Below are 26,511 nucleotides of genomic sequence, written 5' to 3' on the forward strand. Positions count from 1 at the left end.
TCATTTTACGTTGTAGATACCATAGGAATATAAAGCATAACATATTCTACCACGTGTTTGCAAGGGAAGAGAAAGGGAAGTTTACATTTCTGGATGAGGACTTGTTTAGCTTTTGGTGATGCTGCAGTCTTTTCAGAGGCTGAGGCAGCAACACAGGTAAATCCCTACTGTGTATTATCCCATGCTTCTGATGCTTCTGGACTGAATAAGCTGACACAGAACTGAAAAACCCTAAAAACCAAAAAGGGAGATGGAAAATTAAGATGTTAAAAAAAAACACCTTGAAAACCATTTAACAGTTGATTTTCTGACTTGTCTATACTCTTTTTCCTATAAACAAGTTATAAGTTTGTCATTCATCAGACCACCACACCTCACTAGCCCTATTTATTTAATTCATGAGCAAATGAGTGCTAGAATGTGTTCAGTTGTCAAGCAGAAACTGTATACTGGCCACAAGATGATAGGCTGCTTCAAAAACTACCCAGACAAAATCTAAAATAAGTTCTTAACTTGTGATAGGATATAGCAGATGATGATAAGTTTAATAACTGGATTCTAAGTGTGAACGTGAGAAGTTTTCTGTCATTACGGAAACAGATGAAATCCTAAGTCAGATTACTCTTATTACAGCACTCAGAGAACAATTCACTAGTAGAGCTTATGGCAGTGAAGATCTGCAGTGCTGGTTTGATCCTACAATAGGTAATGATTGCAGTTTTCACTGCTGCTTTAAAAGCACAGATTAACCATCTCTGGACACTCTGAAAGGATCTCACGCAATTCTGTTTCTGGATGTAAAAAACTACGATAATATTACCTACCTTCATCTATATGTGTGGCCTTTGAGATCAGGATCAGGTAGGCTGACAAATTTTCCTAATGGTGTTGGAATGTTTGGAGTGGAACAATGGAACAAACTGAGGAGAAACAGATGGAATAGGACACATTTGAGAGATCCAGAGGATAGTCTGGCATCTATTATTGTATAAGTGCATTTGAACATAGGTAGCATCTTCTTGATGTTAGGTCAGGAACTTAAAAATGACATTAAAGCAGTCCTGCAGAAGAATGGCCCTTCTTCAGGTGCTCCCCAAAGAGTGAAGTGTGCATCCCAAAGACTAGAGAATGTTAAGAATTTTCCATGTAAGAGTTTTGATAGAGGCATTGGACCAGAGCAGAGTGATACCTTGAGTGAAGCCTTATGAAAGGTTCTTTGGGCTGACAGAAAAAAAAAGTGGCCCTCAATAGACTGGCAAGTCTTGCAGTCTCTGAAAGAGCACAGAGCATAACTGAGATTGTGAAACAGACCTGCACCCTTAGGGTGTCTCTCGAAAACCCTAGTAAGGATGATCAAGTTTTCTGCCTAAAGCCAGCAACACACACCAATATTCAAAAGCCTGAGCAGCCTGGAGGAATGTCTTCCACACAACTTGAGCATACAATTCGAAAATCCTCCCTAGATTCAAGAGAAAGGGTCTTCACCTGGGCATCAGTGTGCTACATATGACTTTGGATTCATGAGATATGACCTTGTTTGAGATTTTATGGGCCAAGAGATCGCTGAAAGTTCCAGAGAGCAAAACAAGCTGAAAGCTTATGCTGGCATTTAATGCTAAACTAAAAATACTTGTGAATAGAATTTCATCCAGGCCTAAGATGGGCATGTAGACTGACTCAAACGTAACATAACTTTTCAGTTTCTTCTGTTACCTGTCAGAGAAGTACAAAGCACACTGAGTGCAAATTTTCATTTCTCAAAGTTAACTAGTACCATGATTCAAATTTTCCAGCATTTTCCTGGAAACTGCATCATTATCTCATTCTAATGAAATTACTATGAAGGCTTTTCTGGTTTTAGTTCTAAGACTCAGGCGGTTGCACTGACAGAAGTTCCGTTTCTTAGTACCTGTGAATTATGCAGCATAGATACACACAGCCCAGCAGGTTTTGTGTTTGTGTTTTCATATCTCTAAGAAGCAAATGGTTTGAAGAGATTATAGCTGATACATCAAATAGATTTGCTGCACCTGCTGACATCATAATGGTCATCTTGTTCTCCGAGATTTTTGCTATTCAGGTTTTGCTAGTGTTACACACCATTTTTCCCTCTGGGAGCAATCTCCAAGAATCAACGTGCTGCTGTTTCAGTAATTAGCAGCTGATCCCAAAGTTTCACATAAACTGTCTAGTCATCTAGGATTTTGTAATTCCTTATCCATGGAAAATTTTTCTGCAGAATAAATAAGTCAACACAGTTATTTGCCCCTCTCAATTCCACTCCATAAAACAGAAATCCTGTCTTGCAGTCTTTCATTTACTCTTTTTTGGTTAATTTAATGTTTCAATTTTGATTTACATTTTCAATTGGAATTGTAAAAAAAAAAAAGCTATTTTACTGGATTTAGTGCATTAAATGCTTGAATGAACAGGCAAACAACAGTTAGACTGTTGTCTAGTCTCCTATAACCTAACTGGACACCCTCAGTAATTTTCTGTATAAAGTTCTACAGATCTTGTTTCATACATATCAGTAGAAAATGATCTTTGTAAGATTAAATGGGGAAGAAAATATTTTCATAGCTGTAGTTATGTTCTCATGGTTTGTTTTTTTTTTTTCACAAATTCCTGCTATTAGGAAGGATATAGCAGAATCTGTATATTGAAACCAAATAATCAAGGCTACTTTTCTTTGAGATACCAGAAAAATGAAATCTCTGTGTCTCAGAATGGGTATTTATATGCCTATAGTAAGAAAGCCCTTGACTTTTATTCACATCTTTGAAACAGGTTGATGCAGGAGGATAAAATAATTGGGAAGCAAATTTGTTCTCAGTTTATTAGCTTAAACACAGTTTTGTTATCAGGTTGACAACAATGGATAAAAAGAAAAATACTATTGTAATTTATTCTTCTATATGAAGTAAAATGTCACATTGCAGGATGAACAATGACGTCTGTATGGCTGTCTTAAGCAACAGACTGGGAGAAACACAAGGAGAAACTAAACACATTTTGCCTCCGAAAACATGCATGGAGAATGTTACTGTACACTTGTCCCTTTGAAAAAATATGAGAACCTCATGGTACATTTAAGACAGGTCTGAGATTAGTCACATCCCAGAAGATACTGCATGCTAATGTTTTCATTGCAATCTGTTCATCCAAAAGTTCTCTACTTCACACAGAGCAAATGCTTAGCTTTTTAAGAAGGGCTATACGCTGCATTTCTAATTAAGCATTAAATTCCTGTGTCCCACTACTACACTTTGTTCCCTATAACAAATAGTCATGAAATTGGAATTTTTTTGTTGGTTTTTTTTTTAATTAGTACCTGTAGAATGCCTACAGCTTTATAGAGATTTATTAGGAATATGGAATAACATTGGTTTACTTGAAATTAATTACTCTAAATCCTTGACACATCAAGCAGCGTAGAAGCAGATTAGAAAAAGAAATTTTGTATACATGATGACAGTACTTGTGTAAAATCCTTATGATCAAGACAAAACTGTCCCAGTTGTCAGTATATTAGCAGTGTGTTGCACTGGTATTATTGCAGAAGACTGTATTTTTGGAACGCTGTTTATTACAAAATAAATTATTATGCCACTTAACAGTCCAAAAAGTAAAATTAAGAAATATCAATTGATAATGTAGCTGGTTTAAATGACCTTTCGTTATGTGCAGAATTTGCTCTGTCCATGTTGTCTTAAATCATGCTGGCCTGTTTTTGTTTCATAAAAGTTGTTACCATATAGTCTAAACCTGGAAAGTGAAAACTGTACTCCTGTCAAATACATTATTGGACAGTCAGTTGCAGAGTAGCCCTTCTTCCCAGTTTAAAGCAGATAAGGTAAGTAGCTCAGCATGAAAGTAGCTTTTAAAAGTTCGTTGATGTTCCTAGAGTTGGCCTTCCTGGTTTTTGTCAGGAGTCTTTCAAATGAGCAACTTGCACTTGATGCCCATTTATGAAACTTTCAAGGCTTGTGCTTGATGCTGTGGTGTTTGTAACTCCCTGCTGCAATCAGAACAGTCCAACTCAAAAGAGAGCAGGCTACTTACATCTGTGATCCACTTGCTCGCCGGGGAGTTACCGCACAGAGCACCTCGAGGGAACAGTTTACACTTCATTTATCTGTAAAGCCATTGCTCTATGAGGTGCAAAACCTCAAGAAGCCAGTGAGGTTTGGGTCTGGCAGTGCTCCCTTGAGAGGCCTGAATGCTCTAAGTGCTGTAGTTTCTTCCATGCTGCTAACAACTGAGAACAAAGCACCAGGAGCAGCTTCTCTAAAACCTTGTTTCTTGTCACTGTCTAGGAAAATACCTATTCTTCCCCCAGATGCAAGGCATTTGAGTAAATTTAAGTGAAAAAAAGGACAGAAAAATTCCCAGTGGGCATACATAGGTAGAAGTACACATTTCTGGCATTTAAAACCTTGTTTATTCTTTGCTCTGATTAGTTACCTTGTCCTCAGTTCCTGATCAAATCCTTTATTGAGTATCCTAGTGAAAATAAATCAAATTTCGTACGAGGAACATGGTGCTTTTGCTTACTTGTTTGGATTTTTTTCTTTTTTTTCCTGTAGGATGCTACTAAAAAACCACATTGTTATTTAAATGTATAACAATGCTGCTCTTGGCATTCACCACACCTCGTTGAATTGAGTCACAAAATTCATTATTCACATTTTAAAGCCTCTTCTCGCTAAGGAAATCAGTGTTTGAGGTGTGTGTATGTGTTCTGGGGAAGCACTGGTCAGACCGATTCAAACTACACTGTCAATTCTGACGATGTGGAGCGCTTTCTGGGGTTTCAAGTAAATCCCCTGCATAACCAGAAAAAAATAGTATCTGAATCCAAGAGTGCATCTTCCAACAGTGCTGAACTCTCGCTCACTGCGGGGTGCAGTTGTGAGAGGATTTTAATGTTACCAGATTCACAGATGTTCTCCTAAGCTTAAGATCCTCGATAAAAAAAGGGGAAGCCGTCTATATGTGAGGGCGAGCTCCATCCTCTGCGGCTCCAGAAGCTGCTCAGGCACATAACCGAAATTTCTCATAGGCGGCATCTCCCGAGGATTTTCACTCGCTCCTTCTGTCCAGCCCCCTTCAATTACTGGCCTTAGGAAGAACTTAGCGCTGCCCTGCCCGCGGCCAGTCGGTCCGTGCGAGGAGCTCTCTCCCTCTATCCGGATGCAGATTCCCCGCTGGATGCGGCCCGGGGGAGGGCCCGGCCCCGGCAGCTCCTCCCGTACCTCCCGCCCCCTTCGTGCCGCGTAAATAAGTACGAGGCGGGTGCTTGCCGTGGTGCCGGCGGGGCTTGGCGTGAACTGGCCCGGGATTCCCCTCCCTCCGCCCCTTTATACGAGGCCGGGGCCGTGGTTGTGCCGCCGCTGGGGACAGGGAATCCCCGGTGCGGTGCTTCTCCTCGTGCGGACAGAGATTGCTGGAAACCGAGAAAAGTTACTCCATTAAAGCCCTTTCCGTGGCTTCGGCTGCTCTTCTCTAATGTATGCAGAATAAAGGGGCGCGGGCGTATCTCTGTATGTATGCATTTATTTGACCCGGGGCTAACCTCTGCCTGGTTTAGAGGTCGGTAGGCGAGCGCGTTCCGGCGCCCCGGAGCGCTGTGCCCCACGGCCGGGTGGCGGCTTCAGCCGTCGGGAGGACTTTCGACGCCGCTGGGCCCGAGCCGGCGGCAGGCTTTTTCCCCTCAAAGGCTGGGAATGCTTTAGCAGATTAACGAGCCCCGTAATCCCGCGGGCGCCGGGTGCCGGCCTGCTTCGAGGTCAGAGAGGGGGCTGCAGGCGGCTGGGGGGCTTCCCCGGCCAGCGGGCCCCCCCTCGCAGCGCCCCGCGCAGGGCCGGGGGGAGCGGGGCGCCCCCCGCCGCCGCCGCCCCCGCTGACGCCTCTGCCTTTCCTTCCCGCAGCAGGGCCCGGGGGGCCGCGGCGCCCACCCGGGCGGCCCGGAGCCGCCGCCGCCGCCCGCCGCCCCGCAGCCGCGGGAGCCCTTCGCGCCCAGCCACGGCAGCGCCTTCCACCTGCCCGAGCCCCAGCACGCCGCCGCGCTCTACTACGCCAGCTCCACGCTGCCGGCGCAGCGGGTGAGCTCCCCGCTGCCCGCCCAGCCCGGCGGCTCCCCCACCAAGCTGCCGCGGGCCGGCTCCGCCGCCGAGGGCGCCGCCTACGCCACCGCGCAGCGCCTCTCCTCCCCGAAGCAGTCCCCCAGCCGCCTGGCCAAGTCCTACAGCACCAGCTCGCCCATCAACATCGTCGTCTCCTCGGCGGGACTGTCGCCGTCCCCCATCCGAGTGACCTCCCCGCCCACCGTCCAGTCTAACATTTCCTCCTCTCCTATCCACCAGTTAAGCTCCACCATCGGCACTTACGCCACCCTGTCGCCTACCAAGCGGCTGGTTCACGCTGCCGATCAGTACAGCAAGCACTCCCAGGAGCTGTACGCCACCGCCACCCTGCAGAGACCCGGCTCCCTCGCAGGTAAAACCGCGGCCGGCAGCGCCTCGGGTCCGCGGCGGGGGACGGGGGGTGCGCGGAGGCGGCGTGGGGCGAGGGACGGGAGGCGGGGTGGCAGGGCCGCCGGCCGAGGAGAGGGGGGAGCGGGGTGGGTTTGACAGAGAAACGGTGTATGTGGGAGGATTGTGGGTGGGTTTCATCCCGGTTCGTGCCCGTAGAGGCAGGCTGCCTGCCCGCTGCATGAGGAAAGTACCTGACTTCTCCCGGCTCGTCCCGCCTTCCCGGCGCCGGGCAGGTGTGCGTGGTGCCGAGGGGTGCGGGGCTCGCCGCGCCAAGCTCCCAGCTGTGACCCGCGGTGCGGGTGGGGGTTTGTTACTATGGCGAATCCCTTCTCTGCCGCGATCAGAACCTGTGAGCCTTTTACAAAGAATCGCGCTTCCCCGGATTTACAGGCGATTCTGGCGTACTTGACAAGTTTGGGGTTACTTAGCAGGAACTCCTGGTGTACCGAGTCGTGACGAGTAATAGGTAGAGGTGATTTGGCTTCAAGTGCTCTTTGAGGAACAGGCAGTTACAGCTGATTTAATGTCTCTGTAACCGCAGACTTTGAGCAGATCCTAAGAAGTGAGATACTGGTGTGCTGTTCTCTAAACCATCTCTCTGCTAAACTGAGCATCCTTCAAGGGGTGGGTTTTTTGTGTTCTCAAAATTCCCAGTTTCATTGCTATAGTAACAGCTGCTATGCTCATATGTTCTCTTCTGTGACATAAATAGATTTGAAGATAAATAGGATACATAAAGAAGTTTGGCTGAGTTTATCAGTCAGGTACACAAGTTTCTTACTGGAGTTAAGACCTCATCCCCCTTTCTCCTCTCACCCACCTCCCCTCCCCCACTCCAGCTGTTGTTAGCATCCTATATAATTCCAGTGTGTCTAAACACACACACTGAATTAACTGATAATAAAATATGGTATTGATCTATCTCCTTGTAAGAACTATTTGATGGAGGGGTTTTTTCCTGTTTAAAGGACAGGGATTTAAAAACTTTTATATATATATATATGTAACAGCATTTTTTAATTTCAGAATGTGTAAAGCAACAGAATCACTAAATAGTGCTAAAATGGAGATCTTGGGATGCTTATATCAAGCCTGTTGTCAAATAGTCAATCTCAAAATACAGCATGGTTTATTTAGCAGTTATGTTAGTCAAACTTTCCTGATGTAGTCCAACATACTCTTGGCCACAGTTATAAAATACTGCCTTTGTAAAGAAAAAATTTAGAATTGCCACAGGCTTTTTATTTTAGGGAGTTTCCTAACTTCGTCCTGTAGCAAGAGTTTTTTGAGTATAAAAAGGCATGGAGGGAACTGTCAGCATCAAAAGAACAGAGAAAAAAAACAATTTACAGCTTATATACCTGTGGCTATAAACTACCAGTATTTTCATGATTTTTCTTACCTTTGTTGTAGGATAGAAGTCTTTATTTGAGAAGTTTCTAACAGGCACGGTCCGTTTTCCTGTTTTGTGTACTTTTAGCAATGGAATCTGTACTGTATTGGGGTTTTGGTTTGGGGTTTTTTTTAAGAAGGCATCTTTGACAGCATTGCAGCATCAAACCTGTGATGATAGCTTAGTCAAAACTTGTTTATGTAGGGTTTAAGGTCTATCATAATAACTCTGAAGGTGCTACAGTGTTGGAGAAGCTGTTCGTCTTAGGCTAGATCCAAGTTGCAATGTGGATTTAGGCTTTTTTGGCCTTCTTGGCCAATAGTGATTCTGCAGGCATTCCTAATAGGGCTTTCTACTTCGATTTGAATAGAAGTTAAGAAACTGACATTCATTTTCATGGATTGCTTTTAAATAAAAGCTTTTGATAAGAGTTCTGCATCTTGCATAACCTGCCTCTTTTTAAAGCCTACTGCAGGGAGTTGCTTGATTCACTGATTTATGGCTTTGGTTAAGGAAAAGCCTGTAGATACATGCATTTAGGAAGTGGCTGATGTATTTTTGTGGGAATTTTCTTATGGAAACAGTGATGGATCATTTGAGTTTCCTGTTAAGTTTGTAAAAATTGATAAATACTATGAACTTTTCACAGTGTTGGGTTGACCAGAACAAATATAACAATCTTCTGAGTCGTATCTCATAGGGATTTGCTTTTAAGATATATACAAAACCCCTCTTTGTTTTATTTTATAACAAATGGAAAATCCTGTAACCTGATTAAGAATTAGGTGGCAGACATGCAGAGATAGTACTGCTATGTGGAAAGAATCAGTGTAAGTAACAATAAGTAAATAAATACCTTTTTTTTTTTTTTGCCCCCCACAGTGGTGACATGCCTTTCAAGTAGTCCTTGAAAGGAGCTCTATCACATGACCCATTCTTTTGCAAAGGTTTACTATTGTGTGCTCTCACTCCTTATTTTCCATTGCCATTCTGAAGCATGTTCCTCATGGCCTCCCTGCCATCCCGGAGTTACACTTTTGCTAGCAGTGTTAAGTGCCTGACTAATCTTCTAGACTTTCCCTGGATTCCTTGAAGTCTATGGCCTACACAGGGGCTTAAAATTAACATATGTTTTAGAGCTAGACAGGATCGGATGGTACAAATACTACTAAAACAATACTTATTATTTTTTTTCTATGGGTATTTTTGCTCAGAACAGGTTTAATATTTGAGTTGTAAGTGTACTACATTATTGCAGGAATTTTTCAGTCATTGTGTTAAAAATCAAATCCATTGAGAGGAAGGGCATGCAATTGCATTTTGAAAGGCTAATAAGGCTAGTGTTCAATAAATAACATTTTTTGCTTCCTGTTCACAACATCTATGATCTAAAGATGAGTTGAGGTTTTTGGTTGGTGGGTTTTTTGTTGTTGTTTTTGGTTTTTTGTTTTTTTTTTTTTTATTTTTGAGAGATAGGAGGAGGAGGAGTGGAGACTAGTTGTCACATTGCACTGATTGATGGTTTGCCTGCTGTGATTAATGTGAAGTTGCATTGGTATATATGTGTCATCACAGGGATGATGTTATATGAAGTAATCTTTTTTTTTTTTTAATCTCTGGGAATAAAAAAATTATTATTTGTAGTAATTACTGGAAATACAAAAAATACATTTGTTTTAATTATTTTTGCATGATATCAGAAATTTGTCCTGGAGCTATCTAGTTCATGAATACTACTGGCTTTCAGTGTGCTAAACAAGCCAAACTGTATCACTACCAGCCTTAAATATTTAAAAGAGAAGACATTCAGATATGATCCATTTTTAAAAAGACTGAAATCAGAAGTTACAGAGATTGCCCAAAACATAATCTGTGTAAGACTTAACTGAAGAGATGGCATTATTTATATTAATTTCCTATTTCTTAAAAATTTGATTATGAAACAACTTGAAATTATAAAAATGGCAATTCTTAGACTTCATCCTGAATTTCAAATGAGACATGCAACAGCATGCAATGACTCAGTTTTAACCGAGTAACCTTAGAAACGTCTTCAGAAATGGCTTTTAGTCTAGTTATACTTGAGCTGTTGCCATTGCCAAATATGTGCGTGGATGGGTATGTGTGTACATGTGTATATAGTGATTCTGGTGAGTGTACACTTGCTGTGTTTATTCTTAGTCTAGCTGCTTCATTGCTATGATCTGCAATTACAGTTTTAAAAGTATTTTTCTTCTCTGCACCACTCCAAAGCATATTCAGTCATCTGTTCAAGCAACAATTCAAATCTAGAAAGCACAGTTTGTAAATACCTTCTTGGAGCTTCCACACCTAGACTGAGCTGCAGAGTGCTGCTGGGAGCCAAACTCACCAAAGCAACCCTTTTTGCCTGGAAGGAGGAGTGTGTAAGACAGCAAGCAGCAGAAACATGGGAAAATCCCTTCAGGAGGCAGGTTGTCACACAGGTGCCCATTCTTCATGTTCTTTTGAAGCATCTCCTGCTGGGCGGAATCAGACAGACAGTACTAGAGGAGTACTGAGTTTATTTAGGAGAAAGGGGAAAGGAGGCAGTGAAAGTGTATTGTTGAGATAGTTTGTGCCTCAGGTTATGTAATGGGAGCAATCCCTACAGAGCCATTCCTGTCTTTTCATCCAGGCTTAGGGAAAACTAAGGACACATAAGGCAGTGGAAAGTAATTTTATGCATTGTTTTATTACAAAAAAAAAACCAAAAAAAAAAAAACCAAAAAAAAAAAAAAAAAAAAACCACAAAAACAAAAAACCCCCAACAAACCAACAACCATAAGGAAGATAATTATATTTGAAGACTGCATCATGCTTCATAAGCTGTACTAAAAGGTAAAGTTTAAGAAATGAGTGTTGGTGTGAATCACTTTGTATAATGTTAGATGGAAAGAATATTATACAGCTATCCTTCGTGTAGTGGTGACATGTTCCGCTGACACAGGAGCTGCAGCATCCCTCTACACAACCCTGGTGCCACTGCTGCTGAAAACTTCAGTGCTCAGCCTAGTGTCCACAAATATAATCTTCTTTCAGTTTCCTGTACAATCAAAATGAAAAGAATTTTTCCTTTCTGAGTAGGAATGTCTGTATGCATGTGTAGTATTAACACTAAAATAGCATTGGTTTATACAAATGTGACATGGGTTATTACATAAAATATGCTTTCCACTTTAATGAGCAAAAAGTTCTAAGTTTATCAGTGTCTTAATTGATTCCTTCTGCTCCTTCATCTGTTTTGTCTCACTCTTCTCCCTCTTTGCTGAGGACCTTCCTTTGCCCTTTCTCCTTCTGTAAGCTTTTCATTGCATATGATGTGTTGAACCCTGGTTTCCTGTTGAGATTTATGGCAGGACTTTTATTTGATGCTGAGTGTTGACGTGTTTTGACATTTCAGTGTGCAATCATAGGGGCACACAACAGCTTAAGCAACTTTGTATGGGATAATTCATGTACATTACCACTAGCATGGGTTTATATTTCCTTTTGATTGCATGAAGATACTGGATCATCTATATATCACTTGATCATTGCCTTTTTTAAAAAAAATTATTTGACTAAATGTTAGAATTCTCTAGTAAATCGTGCTGCACTATGTATTTGTGCTAGAATGGCTGCATTACTGTTAAATTACAGATAAAGTGAATCTAAATCACCACAGAATTAAAAGTTCTCTTGCCTTAAAATCCCCACCTGAGACACAGGGCTGAACTAATAAAACAGTCTAGATGTAATGTACCATTGTACTTCTTTGGGCATTTAAGGAAGAAAAATATTTGGATTTTTCTGGCATTAAGATAAGCTGCAGTATTTGGACTATCTATATGATTTATCATAACAAAAAGGACACTCAGTTGTTTCCCATAGCTGTTTTGTATTTTTATGGAATCCTGTGAGTATCTCTTTTCTGGAGAGAACCAAATTGCTTCATTAATTTTAACCGAAGTAGTTTTCCATAGATTTTTTTCTAATTTTTTTTTTCTTTGTTTTTATTAGCTGGAAAATTCCTTTATCTGCTGTCAGAGACTTTAATGTTAATGCTCTTTTGTTCTGGGACAGACTCTGCAGTCCTAGGATTTTTTTTCTCATTCCACTCTTGTTTGTTTTGAGACTTTCTTTCAGACAAGAAATCCAAACATAAGACTTTGAGTGATATGAAGTACTATTTCAGATATTAATCAGAGACTTAGAATTTGGTATCTTTCTGATACAAAGTTGCTTGTTTCCACATTGTAACCTGAAGATTAGCTATACTGATGTTGGTTTGGAGACGATACAAATACACAACTCATTGTTTACTTAGCTTTTCTTTGCTGCTAGTTCTACTTATATCTTCAGTGATAAGTATGTTTCTAATTGTTACAACTGAAACATTTACAGTGGTACTCAATTCCAAGTTGGACAAGGTATCCAGAATTGACAGTGTACAGCAAAAAAGCAGAAGGAATAAGGTGAATGCCTTTGAAATATCTTATTATTGCCATGATTTTTGTTCCTGTATCTTTCAGATCTAGCTTACATGAAATCAATTTCTTGTGGGAGAGGAATAATCGATAAGAACCAAATACAGAGACCCCATGTGCATGGATATATCTTTTGAGCTAATGAACGTGAGCTTTGGTTTCCACTGTGAGCAAACAGTAGAAATATGTCTAAACTTGGCTCCTGTTCTTGCACTGACCTCAACCTTTCCCTTGCCTCCCGTTCTTCATAGTGGAAATCGGAAATCGTTTGACTGATTCTCCTGATGGTCTTCCAGAGGGGTGTGAAATCAAAGACTATTGCAAACTAACTAGGTTTTAGGCAAAGAGTACCAGTCTGCAGCATTGCTGAAAGTAGATTCAACTCCTATGAATCTGCAAGTATTTTAACTGAATGACTGGGGAACTGGCTGGCAGTGTCTGTTTCTGGGCTTTGAGGCGAGTATGCTTCTGGGGCATACTGAGGCATGTGCTGTTGCTTGTAACCATGCATGTGACTTCTGGCCTCTGGTCCTGAAGTTTATCAGTGTTCCTAAGAAGGCCAGGATTCAAATGTAAGCATGTAAGTCACTTGAAGGAATTTCTTAAGCATCAGAGCAGCATTTAAAACATCTCTGGTTATATACCTGCTGAGCAGGAGCACAAGAAGGAGGTGAAGCTGGGCAAAAAGCTAGCAGAGAAGAGTGTGTCCCTAGCAGAAAGATGGTTAATCCAAGGAGCTGGAATTTGTCTGTCAGATTTTCTTGGCTCTTGAAATCCAATGGAATATGTGAAGTCAAAGAGCAATGCTTTGGGAACCTCATTTTTATGGAACTTGCGTTAAAGCAATGGAAATACATTAACCAGTGTTGGCACTCCAGTTCATATAGCCGTATCTTGGTTATGTTGATTTGTATTTCGTTTAGTATATGAGATTTTAGGAAGGGACTAGGGCCTCATAAGCAATTATATGTCTAAACTTTTGGGTCTTAAGGGCATGCCAGTGAGGCTGAGTCTTGTCTGTGCCTGTTACCCCCCCATTTTTGTCTTCAGGTCTCAATGGTGTCCTCATGTACCTGTGGTCTACTTCATTTGCCAGGAGTGTGATTCTGTCTTTGGCCTCAAACTCACTTTTTCAGAGCAGAAGGGAGTGCTGTTGTATGGGGCAGGGAGTATAAGGCAAGGGCAAGGTCCCCTTCTATCAAATTTCTGATACTCAGGCTTTTGTGGCATCAGTGAAAATTTTTGCTTGTGCTGTGTGATCTGACTTGGGATGACTGTGCTTGTCTTGCTTGTGCTCTGGGGAAAGAAGACCCATGTGAAAGCTGTAGCTTCCTCAGGATCTGAAACCCTGTTGTAAGGCCTTATCCAATAGCCTGGAAATGTTTATTGCAAAACTGTTGATAAAAAGTACAGAAATCTTTGGTCCATCTTGGTGTTCAGGTATTTAAGAGAAGTGAAAACATGCCCTTCATTTTTACTGTGGTGGAAAACATATCTTTTCCAGTTGCTGTTGCACAGAAACTGTTTGCAGTAGATGGAGTGGCTGAGATCTAGAAACTCAGTATGTGACTCATCAGTGATGTAAGCATTCATTTGTTGGGTTATCTAATAGCTTTATGATTTTTGTGTGCACACACCATCTTTAAAACAGTGAAAGTGCCTCTGATCAAAAGTAAGTAATTAACTGTGGAAGGAAGAAGATTGCAAAATGAGCAGTTGCGAAAGTTTCCCTTTAAATAAAGTCAGAACTTGGGTGGGGAGATGGCCATGTCTGCCCATGCTAGATGCAGAGTGCCCATATGTAAAACGTATTTTCTTTCAGTGGTGGCAGCTTCCAGAAACTACACTGGACCAAATTTGCTCTATGAGCAATCATGGGAGATAAGTGAGGCAATTTTTCCATAATCGTAGGGTCAAATTTGATTCACCTAGATATTGACCCAGAACAGAATAGTTGTTTTTATATAAAAGTGGTATTGGAGAGGACAGAGATATTGTCTAATGATAATGAATTCATGGAACTGTACATTATCATAAGTGGTTAGAAGCAAAAGTCAGAATTTAATATGCTGAAATGAGGAGGACCAAGTGATGACTGATCTTAGAATTATAAGGCACGGCATATGAAACTGCTAGTCAGATCACATAGATTTTTAATAAGTGCATCAAGTTGCAACTTACAGTGTGTAAGTGAAGAATAGTGTCCCTGCCCATGGCAGGGAGTTGAAACTAGATGATTTTTAAGGTCTCTCTCAATCTAAATCATCTATGATTCTGTAATAGAAAAGTGGTGTATTAGTTTGAATACAAGTGGTTTTAGATCTTGGGCAACCCTTCCCTTCCTGAGGAAATTTTTGCAGTTGTTTTTCTATATTTACTTCCTTTATGGTGTATGTCTATATCTTCCCTTACCCTCCCTGTCCACCCTAGGTGCAAACCATCCCTTTTATCAACTAGCCACCTCTGCTACTCTCAGGCGGTAAAACCTTTTGATCGTAGAACTGAAGTTGTCACAGGGTTACAGGAGTGTTGCCTGTGAGGAAAGGAAGGGCAGAGAAGGAGCTGTGACCCTCTGATACTGGGGGAGATTTTCTGTGACTGGAGAGCAAAGTGACACCTCTCCATGGGGTCTTTCCCCAACCCACAACTTCCCCAAGCATCCTAGTTCAGCAGGGATACAGTCGTGTTCACATTTGTTCACCAAAAGGTGTCATGGGCTCTTTAAAGTCCTGGGAACATGGTTTGCAAAGGAGGCTGAGTTTGACTCTTTCAGATCTGGGGTGGGGAGGAAAAAGGTGGAGGGAGACCGATGATAGCCCTTTGCATGTTTAAGGCTAATATGCCCTGAAGAAAGGGAGAACTGAGTAAATGAAAAATTTGGAGAGCAGCTAATAACAGTGCTTTTTGGACATTACAACAAAAACTCATAGAAAGGATAATATAAGACATGAAAGTAGTAAATGGTTAATGGGATAATGTGAAACATAAGTTCTCCAAAACCAGATTATACTGGAATAACCTGCTTACTGACCTTTTCTTAGATTATATCTGACGTCTTTCTATTTCCTGTCAGGGCTTTGAGCACACATTTTCTTTAATGCCACTTGGGAAATGTTTAGTTAAGCTGGAGAAGATGGATATTCTTTCAAGATGGTAGTTAGGCAGGGACCTGGGTAAAGGAGCATTGTCAGTTTGCCATTTTGAAGATGGAAGTAATGGAAAGGAAGGGTGCTACTAAGGAAGTCCCACAAGGAGGTCTCTTTTGGCCACTTGAAAAATACTTTTTCATTTTATTATCTTGACACAAAACACTGAAATAAACCAAGGAAACTTCTTGATAGTGGAATATTAGGAGGCATTTTGCAAAGAGAGGAAGATAAATCCTGTGTAGAAAGAGTTTTACAGATTGGAGGGAAAGAATAGAATTGGAACCAAGATAATAATGCACCTAATAGCTAGTTACATATTCTGTATCTTTGGCTTCAAACAAGAATAGGAAAAGACATGGGTGACCTGCTTGAGTACAGCACATCTCAACCACCGGTATTGGGAACATAAGAGAATATTTCATGGCCTAATCACATAACAAGCAAAACTAGGAGTGTTATATAGAGTTAGGATTTTGTCCTGTATGGTGAACTATATACAACTGTGACCCTCTGTAGACAAGAGAACCTCTTTCCAGCTGCCTTCTCTTCTGAACTGTCCTGCATGAATGATCAAGCTTGTTGTACACAGACCTGACTTACTATGTTTCTGTCTTTTCTTAACAGAGGAAAGGCTACTAGGTTGCATAGCTGCTCTTATTGAACAGAGGTTATGCACTAAGACTGCTGAATCCTGGTAAGAATAAATAATTTGATGAAGGATTTACCAGTCTTTCTTAAAAGACAAGATTATTTGAGTCCCTGGCAGGTTTTAGGATAGCACATCCCTGCCCATGGTGATGGGATTGGAACTAGATGATCCTTAAGGTTCCTTCCAATCCACACCTTTTTATATTTCTATGATTCATCTTTGACCAAGGCGGGAGGGAGTTTGAGCAAAAGGTGTCTTCTGAGTGGCTTTTTTTCACCAGCTGTCTTTGCTTTTAGGGCTTTGACTAACCAACCATTATGTGTTTGACTGCAGGATCTTTGTGAGCTAGTGCTCCTCTATTTTCCCTCAAAAGATTTGAAACCCATAACCCTATTGAATACAATGACCCTTGAACCACAATTGCACTTTGTCTGGTCTCTGAGCAAGCTTCAAAGTTTTCAAGGTTTATTCATCGAAATTTTGCATTTCTTCCAATCTGAAGTTGGAGTTTCTGTCTAGCTCATGTCATCCTTGTCTGTGTTGCATCTCCAGCTGTGTTTGGCAAGAATCAAGCTAATGCTGAATGTAACAGGGCAGTCTCTTCCAAAGTGATCTGTTGTGTCCTGCCCAGTTTAAGATCCTATCTTGTGAGTCCAGGAGTTCAAGAATTAACCGTTTTAGTTGAAAATCTTTTTTTCTCTGAAGTTTATCAAAGTTGTGATGTCACTGCTTTTTTCAGTTTGCAGTAGATTTTGGACTGCTTTTGTAAAATCGGGCAAAACTTGATGCACATGTCTTCAACCAGCCATATGGTCATGGAATTGTTGGCTTCACAGGTGCGACATCCATTTGGCATGCAAATTGTGTCAATTTGCATTTAGGAATAACTAAGTGACAGTTCAGAATGCCTCAAGTGCTTGCCACCTTTGGACTAACATCCTTCTAATTGAAATTACTTTTAAAGTCCCTCTTGAAGCTGAACACTTCCAGTGGTTTATTGCAAACTGCTGTGAACACATTTCTTATGTTCCTTATCTTAGATCTGGTTTTCTTTTGCCACTGACTTTCTTTCACCATTTGTCTCCTGCAGCATTTGTCATGGCCATTTTGTTTTAGCATGGACTCTCTCCTCGAGTGACAGGACTCTTTCAGTTTGCAGTCCTTTCCTTGCCATGCTTTTCAGGGTTAATCTGAATCTGTGAGATTTAACAGCATATTGCAAAGTCTGTTTTGCTGGTTTTGTTTCTTTTCTTCCATTGTCTCTTTTTTTTCTTTAAGTTACCGCTAAAAAGAAAAAAACCAAACCTGTAGCCATCCATTTCTTCCTTTGCTTGCTGCTTATTGTGGAAGGATTTGGGTGAGATATTCGAATTTTTGGGAGTCAGATACCGAATGCATGCTATTTTGTGATTGCTTTATTAGTAAGCATAATGAATTAAAAGAGAAACCTTTATTTTATGGGATACAGTGATTATTCCAGCATAAAATTTGCCTAAGTCCTTAAGCTACTCATGTCATGGTGGTAACAGTATTCCTTTTCTTTGTCTCTTCACTCAGCATTTCTTTTATTTAGAGCAAGCCTGTTAGAATTGCTTTAGATTATAATGATTTGAATAATAGGAGATTATTTTAAGTGTTTTAACAGAGGTCTTAATGTGTACATAATGGAAACAACCTAAAACCAGCTTGAATAATGGTATGATAATCTATTGAGCATAATTGGAAGAGTGGATAATTACTGGTCTAAACTTTTTTACAGGCATAAGTAAATTCTTTAGTTAGATTGTATTCAAATTGATTATGTATACATTTAATAAAAGCTACATGTTTTAACTCTCATATTTTAAATGCAATGAGTCTCAAATGGATAGTGAAAACTTGATGAGTAAGACAGCGTGTTACCGAATATCCAGAGATATCTTCCTTTTCTTGAATGTGGCACTGAGAAAAATACAAAGATAATGAACTCCATTTTTTTTCTCCTGGGATGTCCCAGTCTTATATCTCATGTCTTGGTGAATTCTAGGAACTGGGAACTGCAAACAAACTTTCACTGAAGAGGAAACAGGTGCTGGGAGGAGAAAGTGTTTAATGTTCTATCAAAGATGACATTACATAAAAGAACAAATACTACCTGATGCTTTTCTCTATTCTCTTGGTGAAAGGCAAGTTTGAGTACAAAGTGTTACCGCTAAAATTTCCAAAAGTTAATATTGTTCACACATCTAATAATATGCAGTCTTGTAGTAAAAGGAATTACAAAAGATAGGTTGCAAACACTCTTCTGTGAGCAAACCCCAGGTGTGATATCTTGGATTTCAGCTGTATCTATCAGACTGGAACATAGGTTTGCCAAAGAAGTATGAACAATATTCATGATGAGTTAATACTTTATAAAAGGTGCATGTATGGTCAGGATTCATTGGACCTATCTGTTTGCCTCTTCCCTGTTAGCAAGAAACTGCTTGTTGGGACTGTGTACTGCCAGGAATGACAGTACAATTAGATAAAAAATTCAGATTTCCCAGCAAAAGCCAGTTGAGGAATACTGTAGTTGGGCAGACTTGACACTTCATTACCCAACTGAGTTTTGCTTTCTGGTGTTACCTTTTCCACAGTGTTGCACAGTGACTTTTTGTCCCTTTGGGAACCATTGTTCCACAAAGCACCTTCCTTGTCGAGTTCTCTGAAAATCTCGAGACTTTCACTTCCAATTGAATTTAAGCTCTAGATATTTTTTTCTGTTCTGTCTGCAGCGAGGAACTGATATGGAAAGGCTTTCCCCTTCCCCCTGCACCGGAGCTGCTGTGAGAACTTGCTCCATTTAAGGCTGACTGAGCTGATAGTTTGGGGGAAGGGTTGAGTTGCTGGTTTTTTAGATGGTGTGCTTTTCCACAGTGTTAAACATGATCAGGAAGTTTTCACTGGCAGGTATTAGTGCAATAGTGCTTGATTTGTTTTGCTGGAGGCAGCAGCACTTTTTAGTAAATTACTCATGCTTCTGGAAGTGGTTGCTAGCTCTACAAAGATGTATGTGGTTTTGGATGTTTACCCTACCCTGCTGCTTAAGGAGCAGAAACTGGGTCCCCAAGTTTGCCTTGTGGTACAGCCTTGTGCCTCGGGGGAGCAAGGAAGACCTCGCTTTGGGAATAAAGGATGCACTGCTCTTCCCTTTGATTTACAGTTCTTGTCAGAGAAGCATTCACTGTAGGGTTTCACAGAATATCCTCTAGAGGGATTTTTTTCCTGGATATTTGCTTTTGGGGTGCATCTCACCAAATACACTAGTATTTCTTTCCTTTACTTGCTAAGTTGAATCTATTGCACCAGCATTATTATCATAGAGCCCATGGTCTAACACAAGATTTTACAGTTCAAAATGTGAAATAATAGACTTTTATCTTTTCTAAGATCAAGATGTTTAGCGAAACTTCAAAGTTCTCTTCTGCTACGAAGGTTTGATATTGTTTTCAGTTGTTGTGAACCTATGGTGAACTATCCAAACAGCTTATGCATGGCTGCTTGGCAGTGTTGCTTAGTAACATCATCCTGTTGCTGAGGCACTCAGCCCTCAGTCAAAGTGCTTAGTGAGCAGGAAAGTTAAGAACAGTGATTTGTATCACCAGATACCAGTATCTGTTCCCATTCACAGACAGGACTTCTTTTCCATTTTTGTAAAATTGGCAGGGTTGAGGGCCATGGAAGAGGCAGAGCTTAAGAGACAGGAGTGGAAAAAAAAACCCAAAACCAAAATCAAAACTAAAGCAACATCCACTGTGATCATTCCGTTAATAGTTTAAAAAAAAAAATCTATCAGTTCTTTACTTGCTGAAGGCAAGTTGTTGTTGCTGTGTGGTAGTAGTTGGTTTGGGGGAGTTTTTGTTTTCCGTTCTTTCTTCAGTGACAGTTCCCTAGATGAGAAATGAAATGGGAATTATCTCCCTGAACTTGTCTGTCACATTTAATCTGCTGTTTCTTCCTGGCTATCTTTGCCTCTTATCTCTTTGCTCCCAGTCACACTTCTCTTCTTCCACTAACAATTTAGTTTTGATAAAATGTTTTAAGCAGGTGAATGCTTTTCAACAGAATGAGGACAGTAGCAGAAAGAAGAAAATGCTTGGTAGGAAGCACAAATGTATGGTGTGGGCTTTCTGTTTTCCCTAGATTTTTAGAATTATAATACCTGATATAGTACTTTGCAGTAAAGTCATATTGCATGGCTAAAATTATGGACAGTGTAAGGAAATATTTCTAGCTTTATTTATCTTTTAAATATGCTTAGGATTGTAATTACTTCAATATTTGATTAAAAACAAGTCTAAATGGGATAAAAATTATCCAGACACTTTTTTTAAGACATAGTAAGCTTTGTCAAATTATTTTTAAAGTTTATTTTGGGCCTGTTTATTACACTTAAAAAAGCATAATCCTTTTTTTCATTCTTCCTTTCTTTATTTTTAGCACTGATGTGAAAAGTGCTAGCCCTAGGTCAGACATTGGTTTTGCGGTGTCCCTTAAGCAGCCAAAGCCAATCTGTTTTGAGGAGACTTTCCTAAGATACTTAATCTGGTTAATGGACAAATTATGTCTGGGAAATTCCACAGTGTGAGCTGAACGTGGAAGTATCCTGACGGTGACACTTCTAATAGGTTTGACAGTGCAGTGATAGTTTGCAAGAAACATTCCAGACCATGCCTCGTATAACACTTTAATCTTTTAAGTAGAAAACCTGAGGAAAAAAGCAGTCTAAAATACTGACAGGTGTGGCAAGCATTTTCCTTCAGTTCTGGGGGCTTGAATGTTGCAGCACATACTTATTTTGTGGTGATCTCCTACGGTGTGGACCAAGGATCCCTAAGTAGCGTATCCATGGGTTTTTTTCAGACATCCAGGGTTGAACATAAGTTGAAAGACATCATGTGTAATTAGTCAGTTCAGAGATGGCGTTATTTCCTTCTGTATTTGTACAAATAATCTCAAGTCACAGAGAGAATGGTGTAGTGAAAATGGAAAAAGAATGTAAAGAGAGAAGTTAATTTTAATTCTGAACTTCCATTAGTTAATCTTTAATTTCAATATTTGGGGAAAGAAAAAAATTGATAAGTTTTGTGTTTCTGTGTATGTAAAAATCTAAACAGGTGAGAATTCTGTGTTTAAAAAAATCTAAACCTATTTGAAAAGAATTCACTACAGACTCTGTTCTGCTTCTAGTGAATGCAGATCTTTGGTATGTAGGGGCACAAACTGACGTACCCAAGGTGTGCATTAGCTGGTACTGCCATATGGCCTTTCATGTCTTACTGGTTAATTTAACCATCTGTCATGTCTTAACAATTTGCATTCACTTTCAGTACTCGGGTTAGAAGTGTTTGCTTCTCTTTGCTACAGTAATTTTCATCACACAGGACTGTTATATTCCCATTGCCTAAGTTTTATTAGTTTTATTTGTAGTAATATTTGTTGTAGGTCATACTTTCTTTTTCCAATGTTGTGAGTAGAAGATGCATGTATTCAGACAGGCATTTTGGAGATGTTTCTGCATAAATTTCTGGCATTAAAAAAAGTATCAGACCTCGAACTGTGAATGCTTGACTCTCTCCCCCTGTTCGCTTCTAATTTTGCACTTGTGTTCCCGTCAAGTCCTTTACTATGTAAATTAAAAGAGGTTAGTGTCTGTAGAACAGGTTTCACTACATGTGAGTTCAGAGTAAAAATCCTGCTATTCATATCCTCTTTCTCACATGTTGCTTTTTCAGAATTACAGTGAAGCTAGATCTACTGTATTTATTTATTTAATAAGGACAGTAGCATTTCAGGGCAAACATCTAAGAGAAACTTATGTCAAATAGGGTTTTCAGCCCTGATGTGCTATTTGAATCAAAAAGTTCTTTCAGTCCTCCAAAAAACATGCAACATACCAAAGCCACAAAACTGCTGTGATTCCCTTTTAGCTTCTGTGCTTGCAGTACCTTATCCCAATGATGGGCTTATTGCAGTTTTACCATTGTCTGAGGTTGGTTTTGTTGCTTGGTTTTTGTTGTTGTTGTTTTTTTTTTAAACTTGTGACCTAAGCAAAGTTGTCATTATATTTAAAATTAACAAATGATGCAGCCAGTTGTAGATCGTCAGTCCTCTTTGTTAGGAAGTTGCATCTTCTGAGTGCAAAGTGTTGTAGTGTGGTCAGAGTCTGATTTTTGATACTTAGAGCCTCAAATAGCCAGAGATCTACTGTGTTTTGAAAGGTCCTTTGTTGCAACAAAGGTAAGTTAAATTGTGTAAACACATTACTGATAAGTGGTCATAGAACAGTTGTTGAGCTTCATCTTCAGCTAGTGTATCATTAATGATATTCCTCTGCCACAGAAATAAAGAAAATGCTTAGCAGGACTCTTGATCAATGTATTTTGTGACAGAGGGTTTTTAAATTAGGGCTGAATGGTTTATCTGAATATTTTTCTTAATGTCGAGATGATCACTTGCATGTTTCGTGCTTCCAGTGGGCTCTTCAATCCTGGAGCAGTACCATATGCTCCTGCTATTAGAGATGTTTAGAGAGCATTGTGTAGGGTTCTTCTTAGGGCTGCTACAGGGCAGGCAGACTTGTAAAGGCTTTCACAAAGAGCAAAAGTAAAAACTGTTCAGGCTTTCTTAAAGTGTATGTAAATGCCTCTGAATCCATTCATTTGAGTAGTTTTAATGTCTTTAGTTCCTTGAAATGGCAAATGCTGCCAATAGAGTGGTCTACTTCATTGACCTACGCTGTCAGATTAGCACTGTCATTCAAATGTGCCTTTTGTGACAGTTCCCTAGATGAGAATTTATTCTCATTATTGTATTTATTTCCTTGACAGCCTACACAAGCTCTGAAGAGCAATTAGGGATTATTTTATGTATTTCTCTTATGTTACACCTGTCTGATTACAGTATTTATGTTCCTTTGGAAAGTGAAACTTCATCAAAAAGGAACGTTTTCCTAGGAAATAACTGTTTCACTATGCTGCTGAGGAAGGTATTATCTGAATAACGTGGAAACCTCTAGCTAGCAGAGTGATAGGTTGTAAGTGTAAAACGTGGAGATGCGATTTACTGATCCAGTTAGGTAGGACTGCACTCTTCATGGGTTCTTTCTATTGCCACTCCTGAATGTAAGAAGGGAGCAAATACCACCTCATGTAAGAAAGTGTATTCTTTTTCTGGCCAGTTATAGGTTATCATTGTTGCCCTAATCCAATTCACCTGACTGGGGGCTCACATAATATCCCTGACCACAGACTACTTTTACAAGCTCCACAGAGATGCTGAAGGGGCATTTTGTCTTTCAGGTTTCAGTCTTGGAGACTTCAGAACACAGAGAAGACTTTCTGTATACTTTTGTTCTTACAGTTAATAAGTTTCTGCTAAAAAAAATTATTTTTTTTTAATTGCGATGACTGGCAGCTGTTTTATAGCCTTATAATCTTCTCTATACCTTCTGCTGTGATGCATCTCCAAGATTGCAATCAAATAATTTCTCAGTGTTTTGTCAAACAAGATTGGACTACTGGAGGAATTAATTATCAGATGGTAACTTGAACCCCTATATAACAGTTTAGATCTTCTCCATGGTTTCGGATTTGCTTGCTTGGTTTTTTATTAATCTAGAAGGGAGAAAAAAACCCCACTTCTTCACAACCATGATCATAAAAGTTCTGGGTCTACCCTGAACTACACCAGCTGTAGTTAACAACTTGCAGGACTGAAAATTTAATAATGAGTTGTCTTTGAACTTGAAAGTAGACTTGTCTGTGAATGAGCTCGGTCTTATACTTCTCCAAGGGAAAAAGAACATTGCTGTTAGAGCAGGTTGACCAGGGAGTGGGGACAAATCCATTTTCAGAATATGTAGGAGAAATGTGTGTGGCATCACTGCTTTGATTTCAAGCAACCCAGAGAAGTGCAGTGTATGGGAAGGCAGCTGGTTGAGAACAGGGTTTGGACAAGCACAATTTGGGATGAGCCATACATTTATGGTGCCTCTAGGTTTAGGGAAACCACTTCTCAGCCTCCCTGAGTATGAGGGGGGCTCGTGGGCCTTGTAAATAGATGTTTTATTGCTTTCTAGTAATATATTGATTGCTGCTTTTCCATTTTGACCTTGTTGCTTTTCCAAGCTCTGTGATCTTTAGACTGCATCAATGCAAGTTTTTTTGAAGCCAATGATACAGATCAGCTTGCAGCTCCAGATAGGAAAGGATGTAGCTGTTTGCTGCTAACACAAGATACAGGCAGGGGCTTGTTATACCCCTCTCCTTCTCAGTACATCAGTTCTTTAAATGCACGGTCTTTATTTTGATCAATTATCTTAACTGTTTTTCCAGTGTCTTGTAAAGCAGCAACATATGGTGGAGGGCTGTGTGTGTGGTTGAGGTGGGATGCAGTTTTCTGAAATCCATAAGTTACCTGTGTGACCTTTCCTGGGTACAATACAGCACTGGCAACAAAGACAACTGTTAGTATAACAGCTATCGGTTAGTTGATTTTAATATCTAAAGAAAATGCACAGTAAAAACCTTTTGCTCCTCAGTTGAGACTTGAATAAATTAATATATGTAAAAACTTTAAGAGCAATGGAAAAGAAATTTTAACCAAATCCATCTTGCTATTCTAGTTTTTTAAAATACAACTTTAATAGACACATTAAAAATTATAATGGTGATACGTCTTTTTATGTCTTCTGGTTTTGTTTTTGTTTTTTTTTTTTTAAACTAGGTTTAAGAACTTCAAAGGCTGTTAGTATTTTGTGGTTTAATATTGATATCTGATAATTTGGAAGTAGTGTGTTAAAACTGCTCACGGGAAAGTATCAGTTTTGCTTGAAATTGAACATGGTTGAGAGACTTGCATTCTGATGGCCTAAATTTCTGAAATTTAAAAGTGGGTTTGTATTTAAAATGAAAATATTTTAGTTACCTGTTGAAATCTTCATTTTCTTGAAATGTTAGAGGAATAGTGTCAGTTATTCCCTGATAGAGTTTTAACTCTTTGAAACTTTTTGGGGGGATGTTCAGCCATAACCTTGTTATTCAGATGGCTTCAAGTTATTTTTAGGGTACCACTTAACTGGTTTTGGGCAAGTTATGTTTTCTTTAATATTTGTCACATCTTCCTCGTCTTGTTTGCTTGAACTGTAATATGTTTTGATCAAGAAGTTTCTCTGGTTATGTATATGTTTACTGCTTAGTACAGTAGCGTTATAGTCTTAATCACACATGCAGTTTGCAAATAAACCTCTTTTTAATATTGGCATAATAAACTAATACTAAGCTTCAATTTAGTGTTAGACTAGTATGAGCACTTGCAGATTCAGAACTGTTGGTAGAGTATGAAGGTGGTTGAATTAAGCCCACCTCACCGTAAAATTACTACCACTGTTTGAAAACATGGTAATATCTGAGTTATACTGCCACTAAGTTCAATGGGAAAAATCTATCAGCTCACAGGAAGCAGGATTAAGAAAAAAAAAATGTGTTGTTCCAAAAAGCATTGTTAATTTCTAAGTGGACAGAAGAATTGTAGTACTTTTAGATGGGTGTGTAATTCTTTACTCTGTAGGAAGTCTGGTTTGTTGATCCAGATGTTGTTCAATGTCTGAAATATTGCCCTTAATTTTTCTATTTTTTTCCTCTGGATACAGATTGAACTAAGTATGCATTGAAATTTAGACATGATCATAACAGGCTGTTTTTTAGGCCACTCTGAAGGAAGGAATTTGATGGGAACTGTTCAAGTATTCTGAGAATCAGTCTCAAGGGTGCAGGGTTAAAGAACATTTTGAAAATGTAGACCATGAAGAATTTAATTCTGTAATAGCAATATCAACTTTCTGGATAATTGCTGTAGTTATAGATAAAATATGTCTTAGGGATTCTTGGCAGACTTACTAGTAAGGGGAACAACAGAATTACTTTCAGCAGTGTGCTAAGGGCAAGTCAGTCTGAAAAATGTTTGAAGGGAAAAATATGCAAATAGGGCATTTCACTGAAAACATGCATAAACATTGAAAAATTCAGAAGAATACACATATATGGCACAAGCTGATTAGAAAGAAGGAAATGGAGTAAATTGTTCTTTTCCTCCAGACAATTTGTATTAAAGTTTAAGTAACAATGTGTCTGTATATCTTTCTCGTTTCTATCCTATGTTGCTATCACACCTTATTTTATATCTGTGTTTTGCATTATAAGAGTATTTAGTGTCTGTTTATGCAACAAAACCGCTGCCAACACAATGACTGTGGCAGAGATTTTCAGCAGGA

At 39.7% G+C, this 26,511-nt stretch overlaps 1 protein-coding gene across 6 annotated transcripts in view; it reads left to right on the forward strand.

Annotated features, from left to right (window-relative positions):
• Positions 1-26,511, forward strand: part of CTNND2 (catenin delta 2) — a 627,538-nt gene that overhangs the window by 356,087 nt on the left and 244,940 nt on the right. For 5 of the 6 annotated variants that reach the window (XM_051799301.1, XM_051799302.1, XM_051799306.1 and 2 more), the window contains one exon: positions 5,934-6,501. In XM_051799301.1, coding sequence (XP_051655261.1) covers positions 5,934-6,501 — 568 coding nt within the window. The remainder of the gene's footprint in view (positions 1-5,933; positions 6,502-26,511) is intronic. The other variant, XM_051799303.1, reaches the window with a different exon arrangement.

The sequence above is a fragment of the Manacus candei genome, unplaced genomic scaffold, assembly GCF_025592945.1.
Source record: "Manacus candei isolate 608988 ecotype Guabito, Panama unplaced genomic scaffold, ASM2559294v1 h1tg000049l, whole genome shotgun sequence".
In the NCBI taxonomy this organism is placed as follows: Eukaryota; Metazoa; Chordata; class Aves; order Passeriformes; family Pipridae; genus Manacus; species Manacus candei.